General features: G+C 35.6%; 1 protein-coding gene across 1 annotated transcript; it reads right to left on the reverse strand.

Moving 5' to 3' along the window:
• Positions 1-884: 884 nt before the first annotated feature.
• Positions 885-18,133, reverse strand: LOC101672869 (olfactory receptor 13C4). Its single transcript, XM_013053693.2, has 4 exons — positions 17,216-18,133; positions 10,616-10,734; positions 9,436-9,519; positions 885-948 (listed from the first exon to the last, which is right to left on the reverse strand). Exons 1-4 carry the CDS (start codon positions 18,131-18,133, stop codon positions 885-887), a joined length of 1,185 nt encoding a protein of 394 aa, XP_012909147.2.
• Between the last annotated feature and the right edge of the window lie 3,671 nt (positions 18,134-21,804).

Here is a 21,804-nt window from a genome sequence, read left to right on the forward strand (position 1 = left end):
GGAGTCATCAGCATACGAATAATATTCAAAACTAAGAGACTGGATAAAAATCATCAAGGTAGTAAGTATAGATATTAAGACAAGAGGTTGAACCCTGGGACATCACATCAGCAATAGTCAATATTGAAGACCTTAGCTGTCATCATGCAGAAGTGACAGATGATAGTGCAGCCTCTCCATTCTCTGTGTCTAATTATAGATCTGGGACCACAACGGTCCACCCTATCATGCAGTTGTCATTCTGTATCTAATTATCATTTTAGTAGCTATATATTTATTCATATGAATCAAAAATACATATCCTAGTCCTTTCTCTATTCAAGAGTATTTCTAATCAGTGTCTATTATCAATAATGCTGAAGTAAATGCCTTTCTATGTTTGATTTTCCCTTCTTTTTGATTATATCTTAGAGTAAATTCCCAGGAGTGGCTTTACTTCATCAAAGGCAATGAATAGTTTTATGGCTCTCAGTAGAAAAGTTTTATAGTTCTTGATATATATCCCCAAATTACTTTCAAAAGGGGTTATACCATTTACTTTACATGCCACAGCTCTATTAAAATAGGTAATATAACTAAATGAAACTGCAATACTAATTCAACCAAAATCAAATTGCCTGAAACCACTTTTTCACAATGTATTCTATCTACAACCGTTTTGTTTTTTATTTCACTTCTCCCATTTAATATATGTCCTTATTTTTCTTATTAAATGATATCTTGTGTAATGGTATTAGTGGACATTCAGATAGAGTGAATTTGAGAATTCAAATGCAGGGGAATTTAAGAAAAATTGGGCCTACCTTCAGAGCTTGAAAATATGTGTATATAGGACATGGAATAATAGCTAGAGCTGTAGAGACTCAAATGTCTGGACTTAAAAGTCACCCTTTGGCTACCTCACAGAGCTCTATGTTGGCATCTGTCCATGAAAGTAGAAGCTGAAGCCTTGAAAGTAGAAAAATTATGGTTAATGATGAAATATGAGGATTGGCCATGAAAGTCAATTTCTAATATGGAGTCAAAGGAAAGTTCATTGAAGGTGACAAGATAAAGGTGTAAAAACCAGATGACAACAAAGGATTTTTTTCAGCTAGATCCAAAACAGGGTATCTCTTAGCATTCTATGATTAGATATTGCTACTCCCCTATTTAGGAAGAATTATTAGTGTGCAATACACAGAAAATAATCTCTTATGGGTTTTTTAAAAATTTCATCTTTTTTATTCTCAATTTAAAGTTAAAATCCTACAAGGACAAAATTCCTTTTGACCTTAGTGAAAACAACTTTATGGGGTTTGAAAACCTTATGTTTGATCTTGTCTCCATCTCTTAATTTACATGTAGGCTACTCCAGAAGAGATTGTGACAAATTTTCTAAAAATGTGAAAGAATTTATTATACATGTTTGTTTTCAAACTTTACACTACTAATTTACTTTCAACTCCATTTTTAAATATACATTTATCCTATTATACAGTCTGCATGTATGTTAGGCATCATTGCTTTTATGCATAATGCATTTGAATACATTTAAAAATAAAATTAAAAGTGCTGTTAGTCTCAGGGCTACCTGAGTGGCTTAGTTGGTTAAGTATCTGACTCCTGATTTCAGCTCAGGTTATGATCTCAAAGTCCTGGGATAGACCCTGCATTGAGCTCCCTCCTCAGCGGGGAGTCTGTTTGAGGATTCTTTCCCTCCCCTGCATCTGCTTGTAATCCTTTTCTCTCTAAAATAAATAAATAAATAAATTTATATTTTTTAAGAAGTGTTATTTGTTTCTCTTTTGTTGGTGTTGTTTTTATTGTTAAGGAGTGCTTGGACTCAAGTGAGTGCATTACACTTGTGTTTTCGTCACGTTGTTTTCCATTGTAGGTGGCCCACTAGATGGTCTGCTGGTCATGAGGGAACAGCTTTTCTGGACAATGTCTAAAGTAAGATCTTCATATTGGGTGAAAAGTTAAGGATGGAGATTTTAGATTTGCTGAAAGCAGATGCAATACTGAAGGAAGGACACCCGCATGTCCACTGGTGTAGACAATGTTTCCATCTTCTTTTTCTAAATACTTATTTATTTATCTATTTATTTATTTATCTGAGGGGAGTAGGGGCAGAAGGAGAGAGAAACTAAAGCAGACTCTAGGCTGAGCATGGAGCCTGATGTGGGGTTCAATCTCAACACCCTGAGATCATGACCTGAGCTAAAACCAAGAGTCAGATGTCCAACTGACTGAGCCACCCAGGCATCCCATGTTTCTATCTTCCAAGATGGTCTTTCTGGGTGTTTCATAATTTCCCTATTCTGCCTAACACTAAGGAGGAAAGGCACAAAAATTAGTACATCTGAGTCTAATAATTGGAATGTGTGTACACTGTTCTACTCTTGTAGTTTCTGTGTAATTGATGACCAAAATGAGTCCTACTAAGTAAATCTATTGGGGTACAAGCTGTGTAAGATTGTCATAAGCGGGTTTCCCAGGAAAGAACTCTGAGACAGAGATTTGCCACTGGAGGTTTTCTATGGCATGTCTTCAGAAACAACACCTGTAAGAGAGTACAAGAAGAGGACTGTGCAGAAGGGAGGTTAACTGCAACCCAGGATCATCAGCAGCCTCAGACAATGCCAGCAGACAATGCCACGGTGATCTCTAAAACTGAGATGGTCCTTTACAGAAATCCCAAATCAAGGTTAAGGTCTAGGGCATTTGTACCCCTACATGGAACAGTCATTAGATAAAGTCTGCCCCTAGGAAGGAGTAAAAACCATGGGGAAAGCAGTTCTCTCTGGCTGAAAGAAATCACCAAAGAGGGACACCTTGGCCCATTAGCTACCCAAAATTCCAGTCAGTGGTATACCAAGAAAAACAACTGCCATAGTGAAAATGAACACTTTAATTTGTCAAATGATAGGATACAAAAGAGGTGAAAAGGAGAGAGAAAAGAAAAATCAGAAGAAAGATTTGGTGACAGCAAGCTCAATTTACAGGCAAATCTGATAAAAATAAACAAACAAAAAACTAGGCAGCCTCTGGACCTAATGTCTCCATACCCTTTTAAGAGAACCCCAAAACCAGTGTTGATAGGAAAATCTCCCAAATTAAACAACGAGAACCAACCATAAAATTAAGGTATAGTCTCTGGCACAATGAGGGAAGCTAAGAGGTAGAGAGAAAATTAAAGAAAAAGTTAAGGGCAGACAAAACTAATAATACTGTGCAGTATTTTCACCACATTTTGCCAGGTACTATACTTGATATTTAATAGCTATTATTTCAATGAACTCTATCAATAAATCTAAGAAGTAGGTATTATTTCCATTTTATGGACAGGATGCTAAAGTTCATAGATTAAATGCCAAGTTCATACAGCTTAAGGAGTTGTAAGTCATCATGTCTAGATTAAGAAAAAGTCTTACATAGCACAACCTTCTTCAGAGACACAATCAAAACTACGGAGCATTTGAACCCATGTAATAGTATGTCATATTAAATTGTTATTTATAGAGTACAAATTATATAATTTTTTATTCATCATTTTAATTTAATGATAAGTTATTTTATACCAGTAAAGAACCTGAAGTCCAAAGAAATGAAACAACTTGACCTAGAATCCCCAGTAAGGTGGTGGCACAATGACTCCTATGAAACTCACACCTGATGTGACTTTAACATCATCACTCTTCTCATCATTCCACAGTATCAGCTGCTTGGAGAATTAAGGCCAAAACCTTTCTATCTATCTCTTTCAAAACATAGAAAGCTAAAGAGCCACCAAGTGATCTCTAACCCTGTAAAATCTGTACGTTCCAAAGGGGGCCAAATAACATAGCATCAACCTAAATGAAGAGGTAAACTGAGGCAAGCCTGAATTGAACAGAAAGAGTTTAATCAAGAATAGAAGATAAACTGCAATTTAGGAAACTCAAATTGCAGCAAACCACAGGTCAGTCCTTTGAAGGTTTGGGTTAGGCTGTATTTATGGGCAAGGAATGCAAGGAGTTGGGAAAGTCCAGCTGAAGTCCTGGTAGTAATTTCACTTGCTTGAGGATGGGGAAAGATTCTTGGCAAATGTTCATTATCAGTAGAAAATTCTAGTTTTCTGTAAGTCAGGCATTCACAGGGAATTAGTCTCTCAGTTCTTAAGGTTTTTATTCCTGGAGGCACATGAGTGAGATTCTCTATCTCATAGCCTCTGGTTTCATTTTAGATTGAAATCCTTTCACACTAGGAAACTGTTTACTTTCTTTGATAGTACATATATTGGTATAGGTAAACCACTTCCCGTGGAAATGTAGGCCATATTTTAATACTTAATGTTTCACTGGAAACCATATCTTGTTCATTTCTAAGCTCCTTTAACAGTGTGGACCTGGGCAAGAGTTGTTTCATGAGTCTATAATAAATTAGGAGGCTACCTCAATCTGGCTCAACTCGTTTCTATCTAAAAACCATTACTTTATTTTCAAAGATCAGAGCCTGCACAAGGAAGATGGAAGGGATTGATGATTCTTATTGTTCTTTCAGGACTGAAGTAGACCTGATTACCTAGCCAGCTCCAACATGCTCTCAACTAACACAGAAGCATATCAGTACAGAGTGGCTTCAACATCATCACAGAAAGATGGCCTCTCCATAAGTAATGGTAATGAGAAAGAGAACTATTTGGTGAGAAAAAATAACTAAACAGGGAAGAAAGGCAATACTCTGAATCCCAGAGAAATGAGGGTTAGCAAGAGTTTCTAAGAGAGAATGACTTACTTACAATGTGTTACAGTAACAACATCATATATAATGAACAAAGATTCTCATGAAACAAGATTCCTGGCTGCAGTAGTAATACTAAAAGTAAGTAATAAATAATAATAATCCAGAACATTTATTGAGTTATTACTATGATCTAGACACTCTCCTAAGTTCCTTACATGTAGCAATTTCATACAAACAATAACATTATGAGTTGGTATTCCTAGCAATTTATTCTAGTTCATCAACCCCTACTTTCCAAACAAGCAACCTCAGCAAAGAGATTAAGTGACTTATGTTGTTTACAAATCAGGTACATGTGAGTTAGGATCAAAGCAATTTGACTCCAGAACCAGTCACTTAATGATTATGCTCTTCTTCTTCTCAGAATAAACCTAACATCCTTGAACTCATGTCTCCTTCTCATTGTCACTAACAGACAGTTATGCGGAAAAACTTTGAAGTCCAAGTTCTTCCAAAAGTTTTAGACTAGGTTAAATTCCTGAATCCTCATATTTATCCTCTTTTGAGAGTACAGGAACACCGTAGCACTTAAGAGTGCAAGATTTAGGGTAAACTCAAAGTGAAACACAAATCATAATGAACACTTCCATGCTCACCCCAGCCCTTGAAGATCATCAGTCACCCCATAAAGATCATCATAAATTATCTACTATATATTCTCTTAGTAGAGATGGAGAAAAGCTAAGGGATGAATCCAGGGGACATATTATATACCTGCCCCTCCTTAGCATCTTCATAAATAATATCCCAGACACAATGGAATTGAACTTGAGGGTATCTCCTTCATGAACCAGTAGTTGGTTTTTTTTAAGATTTTATTTATTTATTTGACAGATAGAGATCACAAGTAGGCAGAGAGGCAGGCAGAGAGAGAGGAGGAAGCAGGCTCCCCGCTGAGCAGAGAGCCCCATGTGGGGCTCAATTCCAGAACCCTGGGATCATGACCTGAGCTGAAGGCAGAGGCTTTAACCCACTGAGCCACCCAGGTGCCCCTGAACCAGTAGTTTTAAATAGGTCAATTACTAAAAGGTATAAAAACACAGAAGCAAATTCTTTTTTAAATGTACAGAAACAAAAACAGGGAAACAGAAGAAACTGATTAAAGAAAAGGTTTCTATCTAAAATGACATTGATGTAAGACACTTTTAGCACTTGATTCAGTTTTATTTTTTCGTGGGACTAACGTATATATAAAATGATATTAGTTATTAATTGTTTAGGTAATTGTTTATTTCTACTTGTAAAGTGTAAGTCGCATGAGAACTTTTCAGTCTTATACTATACTATATCCCCATTTCCTTCAACAATGTTGAAAATATATAAGAACTTAAAATAAATATTTGTCAAGTGAACCAAAGCAGATATTAAGAAAATAGAAAAATTAATCCAATAGAATACATGGAAAATTAGCAGTTAGTAAATAAATAGTTGGTTAGCCCATTTAAAATAAAGATAATAATAGAAATACATTAAGTTGTGAACAACTCAAGAAGTAAAATCACATATAGAGTTATTTTTGAAGGAGAAAAGTTTATGAAAATATTAATTCAAAAATTATCTTGAGGGGCACCTGGGTGGCTCAGTGGGTTAAACCTCTGCCTTCAGTTCAGGTCATGATGTCAGGGTCCTGGGAATGAGCCCACATCAGGCTCTCTGTTCAGGGAGCCTGTTTTCCCTCTCTCTCTGTTTGCTTCTCTGTTTGCTTGTGATCTCTCTCTCTCTGTGTCAAATAAATTAATAAAATCTTCTAAAAAAATTCCTTGCAATGATTTTTGAATGAAACCAAAAACCCAGAATAGCAAAACTTGTATTAAACTAATAGACTTTAAAACAAAGACTTTGAAGAAGGACACCATATAATAATAAAGGGGACAATCCAACTAGAAGATTTAACAATTATAATATTTATGTACCAACATAGGAACACCCAAATACATAAAACACTTAATAACAAACATAAAAGAACTCGTCATAGTAATACAATAATAGTAGGGAACTTTAATACCCCACTTACAGCAATCAACAGATCATCTAAACAGAAAATCAGTAAGAAACAATGACTTTGAATGACACACTGGGATAGATGGATTTAACAGATATATTTATACATGCCATCCTAAAACAAAAGAATAAACATTCCATTCAAGTGCACATGGAACATTCCCCAGAATAGATCACATGTTAGGACACCAAAAAAGCTTCAACAAATTCAAGAAGACCAAAGTCATACCAAGCATCTTTTGTGAACACAATGCTATGAAACTAGATGTCAACCACAAGAAAAAACCTAGAAAGGCAACAGATACACAGAGGTTGAATAACATGCTACTAAACAGTGAATGGGTTAACCAGGAAATAAAGAAAAAAATAAAAAACTATATGGAAGCAAATGAAAATGAAAACACAACAGTTCAAAGCCTTTGCAGTTCTAAGAGGAAAGTTTAGCCAATGCAGGCCTACATCAAGAAACAAGAAAAAAAAATCTCAAATAAACAACCTAATCTTACACTTAAAGGAGCTAGAAAAAGAACAAGAAGCAAAGCCTAAGAGCAGCAGGGGGAAGCAAATAATAAAGATTAAGGCAGAAATAAATGATATAGAAACTTAAAAACAAAACAAAACAACAACAACAAAAAAAAAAACAGACCAATGAAACCAGGAGCTGGTTCCTGGGGAAAAAAATCAATAAAATTGGTAAATCTCTAGACAGACTTATGGAGAAAACGTGAGAAAGGACTCAAAGAAATAAAATCACAAATGAGAAGAGACATAACCAACACCACAGAAATATAAACAATTTTAAGAGAATATTGTGAAAAATTATGTCAATAAATTGGACAATCTGGAAAAAATGGATAATTTCTAGATATAAATACCAAAACATAAATTTTATATAAATATATAAATATAAATTACCAAAATTAAAAAGAGAAAAAAAACAGAAAATGTGAACAGAAAGATAACCAGCAAAGAAATTGAATCAATAATCAAAACACTCCCAAAAAACAAAAGTCCAGGACCAGATGGCTTCACAGGCAAATTCTACCAAACATTTAAATAAGAGTTAATACTTATTCTTCTCAAACTAGACAAAAATAAAAAAATAAAAAAATTTAAAAAGGAAAGAAAGAAAGAAAAGAAAAGAGTGGAAAGCTTCCAAATTCATTCTAAGCCAGCATTACCATGACACCAAAACAAGGCAAAGACAGCACTAAAAAGACTGAACTACACATCAATATCCCTGATGAACACAGATGCAAAAAAAACTCAACAAAATATTAGCAAAGCAAATCCAGCAATGCATTAAAAAATCATTCACCATGATCAAGTGTGACTTATTCTTGGGTTGCAAGGATACTTGACTATTCACAAATCAATCAGTGTGACACATTACATCAATAAGAAAAAGGATACAAAACATATGTTTATTTAAATAGAATGAATTTAAATGGAAAAAAAATCATTTAAATAGAAAAAGAATCTGAGAAAGCACAACATCCAGTCATGATAAAAACCTTCAACAAAGTAGGTTTAAAGGGAACATAGCCCAACATAATAAAGGCCACTATGAAAAACCCACAGCTAACATCATCTTCAATGGGAAAAAAAAGAGAGCTTTTCCCCTAAGTTAACAAAGAAGACAGTGATGTCTACTCTTATCACTGTTATTTAACATGGTACTGGAGGTCCTAGACACAACAATCAGACAACAAAAAGAAATAAAAAGAAAATAAAACAAAAAGAAATAAAAGGCCTCCAAATCAGTAAGGAAGAAGTAAAACTTTTATTATTTACAGAGGGCATGATATAGAAAAATGGAAAGGTTCCACCAAAAAACTGCCAGAACTCTCTCTCCCTCTCTCTGTTAAATAAATAAATAAATTTTAAAACAAACAAACAAACAAACAAACCCACAACTGCTAGAACTGATAAATGAATTCACTAAAGGCACAGGATACAAAATCAACATACAGAAGTCTTGCGTTTCTATACATCAATAATGAGGCAGCAGAAAGAAAAATTAAGGAATCAATCCCATTTACAACTAGACCAAAAGTAATAAGCTATCTAGGAATAAACTTGAACAAAGAGATGAAAGATCTGTACTCTGAAAACTATAAAGCACTAATGAAAGAAATTGAAGGTGACACAAAGAAATGGAAAGATATTCCCTGCTCATGAGTTGGAAGAACAAATACCGTTAAAATGTCTATATTACCCAAAGCAATCTTCACATTTAATGCAATCCCTATCAAAATACCAAAAGGACTGTTCACAGAACTAGAACAAACAATCCTAAAATTGTATGGAAACACAAAAGACCACAAAAAGGCATAGCAACCTTGAAAAAGAAAAGCAAAGCTGGAGGCATCATAGTTTTGGACTTCAAGTTATATTGCAAAGCTGTAGTCATCAAAACAGTATGGTACTGAAACAAAAATAGCCACCTAGATCAATGGAACACAATAGAAAACCCAGAAATAACCCCACAATGATATGGTCAATTAATCTTCAAAAGAGGAGGAAAGAACATCCAATGGAAAAAAGAGTCTCTTCAACAAATGATATGGGAAAACTGGACAGAACATGTGAAAGAGAGAAACTGAACCTCTTTCTTACACTGTACAAAAAATAAATTCAAAATGGATAATGGACCTAAACGTGAACCTGAAACCATCAAAATCCTTGAGGAGAACACAGGTAGTAACTTCTTTGAACCTGGCTGAAGCAACTTCTTTGTAGACATGTCTCCTAAGACAAGAGAAACAGAAGCAAAAATAAACTATTGGGACTACATAAAAATAAAATGCTTCTGCACAGCAAAGGAAATAATCAACAAAACTCAAAGGCAACGAATGGAATGGGAGAAGATACTACAAATGACATATCTGATAAAGATTTAGTATCCAAAATATATAAGGAAATGATACAACTCATCACCCAAAAAACAAATAATCCAATCAAAAAATTGACATGAACAAATATCTCTCCAAAGAAGACATCCAGATGGCCAGCAAACACATGAAACATGTTCATTTTCACTTATTACCAGGGAAATACAAATCAAAACTACAATGAGATAGAGGCACCTGGGTGGCTCAGTCAGTTAAGTGTCTACCTTCAGCTCAGGTCATGATCTCAAGGTTCTGAGATTGAGCCCCGTGTTGGCCTCCCTGCTCACAAGGAACCTGCTTCTTCCTCTCTGCCCTGCTCATGCTCTCTCTCAGCCTCTCTCTCTCAAATGAATAATAAATTTTTTTAAAAAATACAATGAGGTATCACCTCATATCTGTCAGTATGGCTACAATCAGAAACACACACACACACACACACACAAAAAAAAACAAGAGGAAGGTGTGGAGAAAAAGGAACCCTGCACACTGTTGGTGGGAATGCAAGCTGGTACAACCACTGTGGAAAACAGTATGGAGGTTGCTCAGAGTCAAAATAGAACTACCCTATGATCTAGCAATGCAATACTTGTTATTTATCCAAAGAATACAAAAACACTAATTCAAAGGGATAAATGCACCCTTTTGTTTATAGCAGCATTATTTATAATAGCCAAATATGGAAATTGCCCAAGTGCCCACTGATTGATGAATAGATGAAGACGATATGGTAATGGAATATCACTCAGCCATAAAAAAGAATGAAAGCTTGCCATTTGCAATGACATGGATGGAGCTGGAGAGTATAATGCTAAGTGAATAAGTCAGTCAGAGAAAGAAAAATACTGTATGATTCACTCATATGTGGAATTTAAGAACCAAAGCAAATGAGCAAAGGAAAAAATGAGATAGAGAAAAAAACCCAAGAAACAGACTCTTAATTATAGAGAACAAACTGATGGTTACCAGAGGGGAAGAAGATGGTGTGAAGGGTTGAAAAAGTGATGGGGATTAAGAAGGCACTTGTGATGAGCACTGGATATTGTATGAAGTGCTGAATTACTAGAGTGTACACCTGAAACTTAATATAACATATTAACTAATTGGAATCAAAATAAACTTATAAAACAGCTTCTTTATAAATAATTATTGCCAGAAGTTATCATGGGAAAATTCAAATAACATAATAAATACAAAATATTAAAAGTACACTGGATATTGAAATATCGAAAAACCGCAATATATATGGAGTAGTGATAATAATCTTGATATATAAAGAATTCTTACAAAATAAAAAGAAATTTCCAGTTCATTTATTTTGCTCAACTTTCAACTGAAACCCAAGTAGAAAATGGATAATCAAATAATAAAGAAAAATCACAAAGACATAGAATAGAAAGTGAATATATTAAAATATGTTCAATTTCACTGTTATCAAATAAACACTAATATATTCAGAAATTTAATGTTCTTTTTAAGTGATTAAAAAATGTAGGCAGACTTGTGGGTTAGTGATGATAAGGGCAGATACTTAAATCCACATCTCCCTACATATCCTCTGAAAACAATACAGAAAAATAGAAGAACAAATAAAACAATCCAAACCCACAGTCTAGATATTATAACTAGAAGACAGAAAACACTCAAACTTCAAGTTACCTATAAGCATGAAACTTAATGTCCAAATCCTAGGGTCTCTCACGCTCCCACTGAATGTTTTCACAGAGCAAAGACTTGCATGGAAAAGATAAGTAGAAAACCAGTAGCAAATTTAAGATGGACCTATAACCAAGACAGGGCCCTGAGTAAAGGTGGGACACCTAGCTGTGTATGAGTTGAGGTGACTGTCTTTTAAAGCTTCACAATTGTGGGGGGAAAGAAAATAGGTACCTTTGGAGATTTAGAAGTGAAAGAACAAAGAAGCAAAAAAAGAAATTTGGGATCATGCTAATAAAAAAATATCTAAAATATTAGAGGGCATACAATGCCTCCCTACTTAGTCAAACAAGATAAAGGAGAAAGATAAGAGGAAGGTCAGAGAGGTCTCAGGACAAAATGTTGAAGTGGCTTTCACAAGTTAATGGTGGTATAAATTTCGCTCTATTTCTGCAGCAGCAGAAGGGGAGGGGAGGAGGAAACCAGAGCAATCATTTAAGGAAATTCTACTTCACGATACAGACAGATGAGGGCACTCTTGACCTACAAATCTTATAAACTAGTCCACCTCAAGAAATGAATGATGAAAACCAACTATATTCAAAGTAACTATAAAATGAAATAGAAAATGAGAATCAAAATCTCTCTGCCCCTCATTCACCAAAAAAAAGCAAATTAAAATTGTAAAAAAAACTCTAGAAATTGATGTCAATTTCCTCAATCATTTGAAGAGTCAGAAACTACTTTGAATTAGAAATTCAAAAATTAAAAAGAAATTGACCTTTTTTTTTTTTTAAGTATATGTGCTACCGAAGCAAGCACACGAAGTGAAATAAGTCAGTTAGAGAAAGACAAATACCATGTGATTTCACTCATATGTGGAATTTAAGAAACAAAACAAATGAGCAAAGGGGAAAAAGAGAGAGAGGGGCAAACCAAGAAACAGACTCTTCACTATAGACAAGAAGCTGAGGATTACCTGAGGGAGGATGGTGGGGCGATGCGTAAACTAGGTGATGGGGAAGGCACTGCAAAATTCAAGCCGAATTGAGCACTGAAATTAATAATAGTAATAATGGATTGTAACCCAATGAGTAAAATAGGAAGTGAGTTGAAATGGATTTACATAAATCAATGGATAAATAAATATACGAGTTATTTTGTTTATAAAGTTATTCCTTTGAGTAGAATGCCAATGGATAAATTAGAAGAAATGATGGTGTTAGAAACTGGGTATGGTGCAAAAACAATGAATACTGTTACACTGAAAAGAAATTAAAAAAAAAAAGAAAGAAAATCACCAGTGACAACCATAATAATAAGAATGATTTATGGGTGCACCTCGGTGGTGCAGTTGGTTAAGCAACTATCTCTTGGTTTCAGTTCAGTTCCTGATCTCAGAGTGGTAAGACACACAGCCCCATGTCAGGCTCCGTGCTCAGTGCAGAGACTGCTTAAGTTTCTCTCTCCCTCTTCTGTCCCTCCTCCAGCTCCCTCCCTATAACCTTCCCTGAAAAATAAATTAATAAATCTTAAAAAACAAAGACTTGGTTTAAGGAAGAATTATCAATTGATGCTAAACCTGGTGGTACAAGTTTGTCAAGGAATAGGATATCCATGTAATATCAGTGTACCTTTTTATAAAAATTTAACAATGACAAAATAGAAAACAGTGATTTTACACAGGAGAAATCCAACACACACCACCTTAACCGGTAATCAATGTTCATACTTCCCATAATGAATTAAATCAATATCAAGTGTCTCCTGATAACAGATACTGAGAAGAAAAAAAAAAATGTGTTATTCCTGCCTGCCAAAAAATTGCATTACTTGAATTTTATCCTGAAGAAACCAAGTGAAATTTAAAGGGAATCCTAAAACACCTGGCCTCCAATTACATTTAGGTCATGGAAAACAAAGATAGTTTAGGAATCATTACTGAATTGAATCTCTAACTTGAAAAAATTTTTTTCTTTTTTTTTTTAAATTTTATTTGTTTATTTGACAGACAGAGGTCATAAGTAGGCAGAGAGGCAGGCAGAGAGAGAGAGGGAAGCAGGCTCCCTGCTGAGCAGAGAGCCCGATGCAGGGCTCAATCCCAGGACCCTGAGATCATGACCTGAGCCGAAGGCAGAGGCTTTAACCCACTGAGCCACCCAGGCACCCCGAAAAAAAATTTTTCTATAGAGAAGCTGTTTTGGAAATTGTTGAGACTTGAATAAGTTTATCAACTAGAACAGCGGTCAATGAACTTTTTTTGTTTTGTTTTGATTGTGGTAGTTTTTACAAGAATCTGTATATAGGATAAAATTGCACAGAAATATACACACACATAATAAATGGAAAAATAGTGAAAATTGAGTAAGTTCTGTTGTGTAGTTAATAGTATTGAACCAATGTCATTTTTGTGGTTTTGCTATTGTACTACCATAATAGCACCATTGAGGGAAATGGGATGAATGGTACATGATACTCTATATACTATTTTTGCAATTTTCTACATGTTTATAATTATCTCCACGTAAAGTTTTTTTTAGAACTTTATGGACACGCAAGTTTGGTATTCATATAATTTTCATGTACCACAGAGTATTAATAATTATTGTCATTTTTTTCAGGAGCTTAAAAAGACAAATATCATTTAGCTCATGGACCACACAAAAACAGCTGGCAGGTTAGATTTGGCCCAGGATCATTGTTTGCGGACAGGTAAATGAAATAGTATTATTTCCCTATGTCAATAATTATATTCTGGCTATGATAAAACAATGTCATTGAGTGATTTTAAAAATGGCAAAATGGCAAGCCTCTGCCTTCAGCTCAGGTCGTGATCCCAGGCTCCTGGGATTGAGCCCCACATCGGGCTCTCTGCTCAGTGGGGAGCCTGCTTCCCTTCCTCTCTCTTTTTGCCTCTCTACCTATCTGTGATCTCTGTCTGTCAAATAAATAAATAAAATCTTTAAAAAAAAAAAAAAGAATGACAAAATGAAATGTTTAGGGGTAAGGAGACAGTATTTGCAGCTTCCTCTCAAACAGTTCTCTCTCTTTCTATACACATATATAAAATACATATTCTATTTCTGAGAAAGAGAGATTACAAAGCAAATATGGTAGGATGTTACTATCTGAAGATTTGGGGTGAAGGCTTAGAGAAAATTCCTTGTATGCTTCCTACAACTTTTCTATAGATTTGAAATGGTTCCAAAATAAAAATTATTTGCACACACATCTATATCCAATATTTGCTTAAAACCCCAGAGAAAGGGGTAAGTGGGTATAGATAGTGAAACAACGAACTGGTAATCATTTCAGCTGAGTGATTGGTGCATGAGGTTTCATTGAATATTATCTTTCAGTTTAGGAATATTTGAGGATTTCCAAAATGAGAAATTTATATATCTAAAAACAGAAACCAGAGCTACACAAGTTTGTAGAAACTCTGACAGTATCACCCACAGCTACACAAGTTTGTAGAAACTCTGACAGTATCACTAACAGCAGGTAATACAATATTGGGGGGGTAGGAGAAAAACGGGAAATGTTTTCCCTTTATTCACAATCAGCAAGAGAAATTTTTTTAAACAATCATATCACCTGACCCAGTAATTTTATTTTCTAGAATTTATTCTGTGAAACCTAGAGATATGTACACACATTTTTTAAAACTTATAAAATAGCAACTTCAAGTGTACATGGTGCATCAAAAGATATCAGCATAAAAATGATGAATTTCATGACTCCAAATTAGTAAAACAAATAATAAAAATGTTAACAGTGGTCACCTGTAGGAGGTAGGAACAGGGAAAACAATTTTTTCTGCTTACACTTTTCCCTAGTTTTTGGAATTTTCTAAAATATTTACTGTCACAAAATAACACATTTAACAATCTTTTTAAGATTTCTCAATTTCCTGGGAAAGCAGGTTAGTTTTAAAACTGTCCATTTTCTGATCATTCATGAATATAAGCAGAACTTCCAAACTAAGGCAACACTGCACCTGCTTTATACATACCAATGAAAATTAGAATCAATTTTTGTAAGTAAAGTATTCAATCTAATATAAACTTGCATATGAGACAGTAGCACCCTTCCTACTGTGGAAAAAAATTAAGGTGCTAAGGAGTTGCCTGGGACATCTAGAAGCAGGACTTTGTTGTATATACAGATGTGCGCCTAAAACCTTGATGGCAGAGGTCGAAATCAGAAAAGAATTAAACTTGAATCAGGCTGAACTACAGGGCTCATCCCAGCAGGAGAGGGCAGAAGTTAAAAAGCCTCACAAAAATTAAAAAAAAAAAAAAAAAAAAAAAAAAAAAAAAAAAAAAAAAAAAAAAAAGCCTCACCCACGGAGTTTGGACACACCTGTCTGAATAGAACTAAAAGCAGCACCCACTGTGAGCCAAACCAGAGAAGGACCAGCAGCTAGAGGTTTACTGCAGCGACAACACTCCAACCAGGAAACAGGCAGCAAGATTTTAGTAACAAGATTACTATTTACCCCTAGGATGTAGATTGGCAGGGAATACAGCCCTCAGCTAAGAGGCCTCAGGCTGCATTATGGCTCTGAAACCAACAGGAACAAGAACATTTAGATAGGAAAATAAGGCTGAAAGAAGCCTTACAGTCTGTATCTCGTGATACAGACCAATGAAATGCTGCGCTCAAGCCAGGCAGGAAAAACCTACAAAAAGGAGGAAAAAACCTGTAATAGGTTTACCAAGGAGTTTCAACTCACTGGAGTATAAATGAACTGGTTTTCTCTTCCCAGATACTAATTTCAGTCCTCTTTCAGAGCCTGAAAAACATGTCAGGCGAACAAAAAATCTGGTTATTTTTAGCCCTAAGATACTCATCATCCTTCAAGCCTCTTCTAGACTAGTTTATTGGTTGAGTCTTTGGCCTAGAGAAGAAAAGGTCAGCAACCCTTCATTGATCCAGCCAGGCGTCAGCTCTCCTTTGCAAGCACCCAAAACCTCAAGAAGCTCTTTTGCAGCATCCCCTTTACTTGGCCTGGATGGGAACAGCTTTCCTACTCTTTCACAGGGACAGTAGTGAAATCCCTCTCATGATTCACTGAGCATGATGTAAAAGTCTCCCTTGATTCTATCGTTCCCTTTCTCGATGTTTTCTTTTATATAGATACATGGAGAGAAGGTGCAAGGAAGAGTGGTGATTGATATTATTAAGAAGACTTAAGGGAGGGGTGGCTATAATTCATAGTTGTTTGTTTGTTTGTTTGTTTGTTTTTAAAGAGGTGCTAGCTAGTTTCTTTTATCTTCAATTTGGAATCTTCACTTCAATTCCTACATTCAGAATCAATAGGAAAAGTCAAGCTCAACATCATCTACAAGAGAACCACTATGAACTTGGCACTATGCCAGGGGCTTTGCGCAACTTACTGAATCTTGACAATAACACTGAGAGCAGTGTTTAATCACTCCCTTTTTGCAAATCAGGAAACTGCAGTTTAGAAAGAATAAATAACTTTCCCAATATTAATTTAAGTAGTTTATGATAGAGCAGAATTTATACTCCTGCTTCTCTATTCCCAAAACTTATATGTGATGTTTTCCACTCTATTGCCACATAGGACACCAGAAACACTCATTTCAGATATCACCATGGATGAGATTTTAATGGAATCCATTGTCTTTGTGAGATATGAATCAGAACCTATTACAATATGAGTTTATGGCAGACTATTATTCTTAGTAATTATAGCTAAGCTGGGCCAATGAAAGCAAAGAATAAAAACCTCCATTTATAAACTTTGCTTTCCCCAAAGAAGGTCCTCAATGGTGGCCCAATGATGCCATTTGTATTCTTTATACACTAAAGACTCATATTTCCCTTTGGTCTTATGGCTTAACAGATTTCCAATTCAGCAAATATTTCACAGCAGCTTTAACATCCCTATTTCTCAAGCTATAGATTATGGGATTTAGCATGGGGGTCACTACCCCATAAAACATGGAAATAAGCCCTTCTGTAGCTTGCAAATTGTCGTTCCCAAGGCGGTCTTGAGACTTGGGCTTAGCATACATGAAGAAGATGGTACCATAAAATATGATCACTACAGTCAGATGTGCTGAGCAAGTAGAAAAGGCTTTGCGTCTCCCTGTGGCTGAGTTCATTCTCAAGATGGTATAGAGGATGAACATATAGGAGAAAAAAATGACCAGCAGTGGAAGAACCAGGAATGCCATATTTGATACTGCTAGGGTAACAATATTGAGGGATATGTCAGCACAAGCTAGCTTAAGGACAGCTAATATCTCGCATAAGAAATGATTGATAATATTATTTCCACAGAATGGCAATCCCATGGCAAGAGATGTTTGTACAATTGAGTTGATACCACCAGAGAGCCATGATACAGAAGCCATTAGTACATACACCACCTTGCTCATGATGATAGGGTATCTCAGAGGGTTACAGATGGCTACATAGCGATCAAAAGCCATCATGCCCAGGAGGAAACACTCTGTGGACCCCATTGCAAATCCAACGAACATCTGTACTGTGCATCCGGAGAAGGAAATGTTCCTTTTCTTTGAAATTAAGCTCACCAAAGTTGAGGGAACAGAGGAGGATGTATAGCAGATGTCCAGGAAAGAGAGGTTGCCCAGGAAGAAGTACATGGGAGTGTGAAGACGGGAATCAAAGATGCTTGCTATGATCAGAACACCGTTGCCAATCAGAATCACTAGATACATTATTAGAATTAGAGAAAAAAAAATGATCTCAAGTTTTGGGTAACCAGAGAGTCCCAGAAGAATGAATTCTTTCACAAATGTCTTGTTTATCCTATCCATATCCCAGCTTCCAGGATATCAAAGGAAGACCTAACAAAATATTTTCACTGCCAAGCAACAAATTTAACAAATGCTTTGCATAAACATTATTCTGGGGTAAAATAGAGTGTTTTCTTTGAAGCTCTGTCATCTGCTTGTGACATATGTTGTTATCCTCAATGATGTTTATGCCTAGAATACAATACTGAGATATTGAGAGTTTCTAGGCCCTGTGTCTAAGGCATGAATATCTACCCAGGATTAAAAGCAAGTTCAGAAGCAACTTCCCTACTGCTAAAGACACTCTAAGTAGAGTTTTCTAAAAGCCCCAGAATATTACAGACTTCATTTTAATCAGATGCAGTGAAGAGAGTAATGGGGAAGGAAAAAGACAACTCAATAAGGACTGGAATTCTGATTCAGTGTTTAAGAGAAATGTTCAAAACTGTAAAGCAAATTTTATTTGTATGCATATTTGTCTGCCTCACATTCTTTTCAGTTAGATTGTGTGCTTTTATGGGGCAGACAACTGATCATAGTAAACTGAATCATTACACAGCAATTTAACATCTGCTCAAAGGCAAAGTTAGTTGAACTCACAATCATAGCCCACTCTCAACTATTTTGCTTTTTCCTATACTAAGACTAGTGTACAGACCAGCTGTGCATGAATCTGATGGAGAATCTTTGAAGAACAATAATCTCTCTTCATTTGTTTTATTCTCTGACGTCAGAGTTGTCCTTCATAATTTATTTACTTAGGCGAACCTGAGAAAACAATAATAATGCTTAAATATATTTATGTACACATGTATAACACTTTATACTTTATTTTTTTTCTTAAAGATTTTATTTATTTATTTGACAGACAGAGATCACAAGTAGGCAGAGAGGCAGGCAGAGAGAGAGAGAGAGAGAGAGAAGGAAGGAAGCAGGCTCCCTGCTGAGCAGAGAGCCCAGTGCGGGGGCTTGATGCCAGGACCCTGAGACCATGACCTGAGCCGAAGGCAGAGGATTTAACCCACTGAGCTACCCAGGCGCCCCTATACTTTATTTTTAAAAAACAAATTAATCTTCTTATTATCCTTATTTTTTTTTTCAAATGTGAATGACAGGATGTGGCCAAAGTTATCCAGCCTATAAGTAAAAAGCAGAGCTTGAAGCTCAGATCTTTGCCAATGAACTGCAGCTGTTGGGGCTACAACACAAATCAATACACCTTGTTTTCCCACTGACTAGTATCCAGAAATTTTGGCCATGGTGGAATAATAGAATCAACTATTTCAGTCTCCCAAATTTTTCATATGTTTATAAATTAACTGGGGATCCTGTTAAAATGCAGATTCTCTTTTTGTAAGTCTTTGACAAAGCCTGTGATTCTGCATTTTTTTCTTTTTTTCTTTCTTTTTTTTTTTTTACAATTTTATTTTTAAGTAATGTCTGTTCCCAATGTGGGGCTCAAACAGACAACACTGAGATCAAGAGTCGCACACTCTACCTACTGAGCCAACTAAGTGTCCCTGTGATTCTGCCTTTCTAATAAGCTTCAAGTGTATGTCAAAGTAGTTGGCCTGGGGCCACATTTTGAGCAAGGCTTTAGTTCACTTATAGTGAGATGGCAGACTATCCAGATATTTGTGATCCAAATAGATTTCCTTTTGTTTTATTATATGGACTAGCTTAACAACTTAGAAAATGACCAGAAGCATACTTCTTTTGTATTTCCCAGTGAACAAATTCCAGAGCCATATCTCACTGTTCAGTACAATTCAGAAAATAATACTATTGAAAGACAAATTTCATAAAAAGAAATGTGGATTTTTACTGGTCTACTACAATATCTGTAGGATATTACAGACAGCCTAACTCATTTCTGTTCCAAGCTGAGTAAAGACAAGACAAATATAACAAATATCTAAAATCAAAAAGTCCACAATTCAATAAGGAAAACATTAAAACTACATATGGAACAATTAGATACAGACTATAATTACTTTGTGTGACCAGACTGAATATTAAAAGTGTTCATAGAAAGAGGAGGCTAATAAGAAATAAAGTCAAGGGAGAATTTTGGAAGAATTTCAGACAGGTTGGATCTGTAAACATTGAAGTGTCAAGGCAGGTTTGGAAGACAAGAGGGGGAAAGAGTATCCCAGAAGGGAGAATATGTTGAGCAAAGTTTAGTAGTAAGCATATTGGCATTATTTCCTATACAAACAAGGCAGTTTCTGTGGGGGAATAATGGGAAGCACATCTGAAAAGGTAAATGAACCAAGCATATAGAAAGGTCCAAAAGTGAGGCAGATAAATTGATATTTCTTTTTGTGGTGAAGGGGCCTGTCATTAGAAGCACCAAGCACAAGATGAGCATTTGGACCTGATGATTTTAGCTACCTTCCAAACTTAACATTATACACTTTAATTTTATCAGGTTCTTGAGCAGATACATGATATGAGGAATTAAAATGTTTAGATTAATTAGGCTATCATTAATTACAGACTGGTACACACACACATAGTTATCTTTTCATAATCACCACCAATTTTCAGGGTAACCAAAATTTCAAGCTTAAGGCTCATATAGGCTAATAGTTTTGAGAGTGTCAGCATAAGCTCACTACCCTACTCTAACACTGTTGTGTGATGATAGGTGGGAAGATTCTCTACAGTGTATAATGTCTTAGAGTCAGAAGCCAAACTCAACAGAGGTAGCCTCACTTCAGAAAAAAATCAGCTGAAGAATAAAAAATAGAAAATTTCAACTTGAATGAGAGGAGCAAATGAGAGAATATTAAATCTCCAAATTAGAGATGAGAAAATAGAGCCTCAAAGCAATTTTGAAGTCTATTTATTCATCTAATGGTCAGAAGTACCTAAAAGAAAGAAAAAACACCTATAATTTATTTAAATTAAAAAAAAACCTTTTCATTTATCCAAACAGCTATTGCAGGATCTTATGTGCTAGATACTTCTAGTGCTTGAAATTAGTTCACTTCATTGAGGTCACATGACTAATAAGGGACAGAGACAAAATCCAAAGCCCATTTTCTTTCCAGTATTCCTGTATACAACAAGTAGCATTAAAATCTGTATGGGGGGAACCTGGGTAGCACCCTCAACAGTTCAATAGTTGAGTGTCCAACTATTGATTTTGGTTCATGTCATGATCTTAGGGTCCTGGGATTGAGCCTTGCACTGGGCTCTGCACTCAGTGGGGTCTGCTTGAGGATTCTCTCCATCTCCCTTTGCCCCTCCCCCTTGCTCATGCATGTTCTGTCTCTCTCTCTCTCTCTCTGTCTCTTGCTCTCTTTCTAAAAATAAATCAGTATGCTACAGACAAAGGACTGATATCCAAGACCTATAAAGAATTTCTCAAACTCAACACTCAAAACACAGATAATCACATCAAAAAATGGGCAGAAGACATGAGCAGACCCTTTTCCAAAGAAGACACACAAATGACCAACAGACACATGCAAAAATGTTCATCATCATTAGCCATCAGGGAGATTCAAATCAAAACTACATTGAGATACCACCTTATACCAGTTAGAATGGCCAACATTAACAAAACAGTAAGCAACAAGTGTTGGAGAGAATGTGGAGAAAGGGGAACCCTCTTACACTATTGGTGGGAATGCAAGTTGGTGCAGCTACTTTGGAAAACAGTGGGAAGATTCCTTAAGAAATTA

The sequence above is a fragment of the Mustela putorius genome, unplaced genomic scaffold (assembly GCF_011764305.1).
Source record: "Mustela putorius furo isolate JIRA1106 unplaced genomic scaffold, ASM1176430v1.1 tig00000580_pilon_pilon_pilon, whole genome shotgun sequence".
NCBI lineage: Eukaryota > Metazoa > Chordata > Mammalia > Carnivora > Mustelidae > Mustela > Mustela putorius.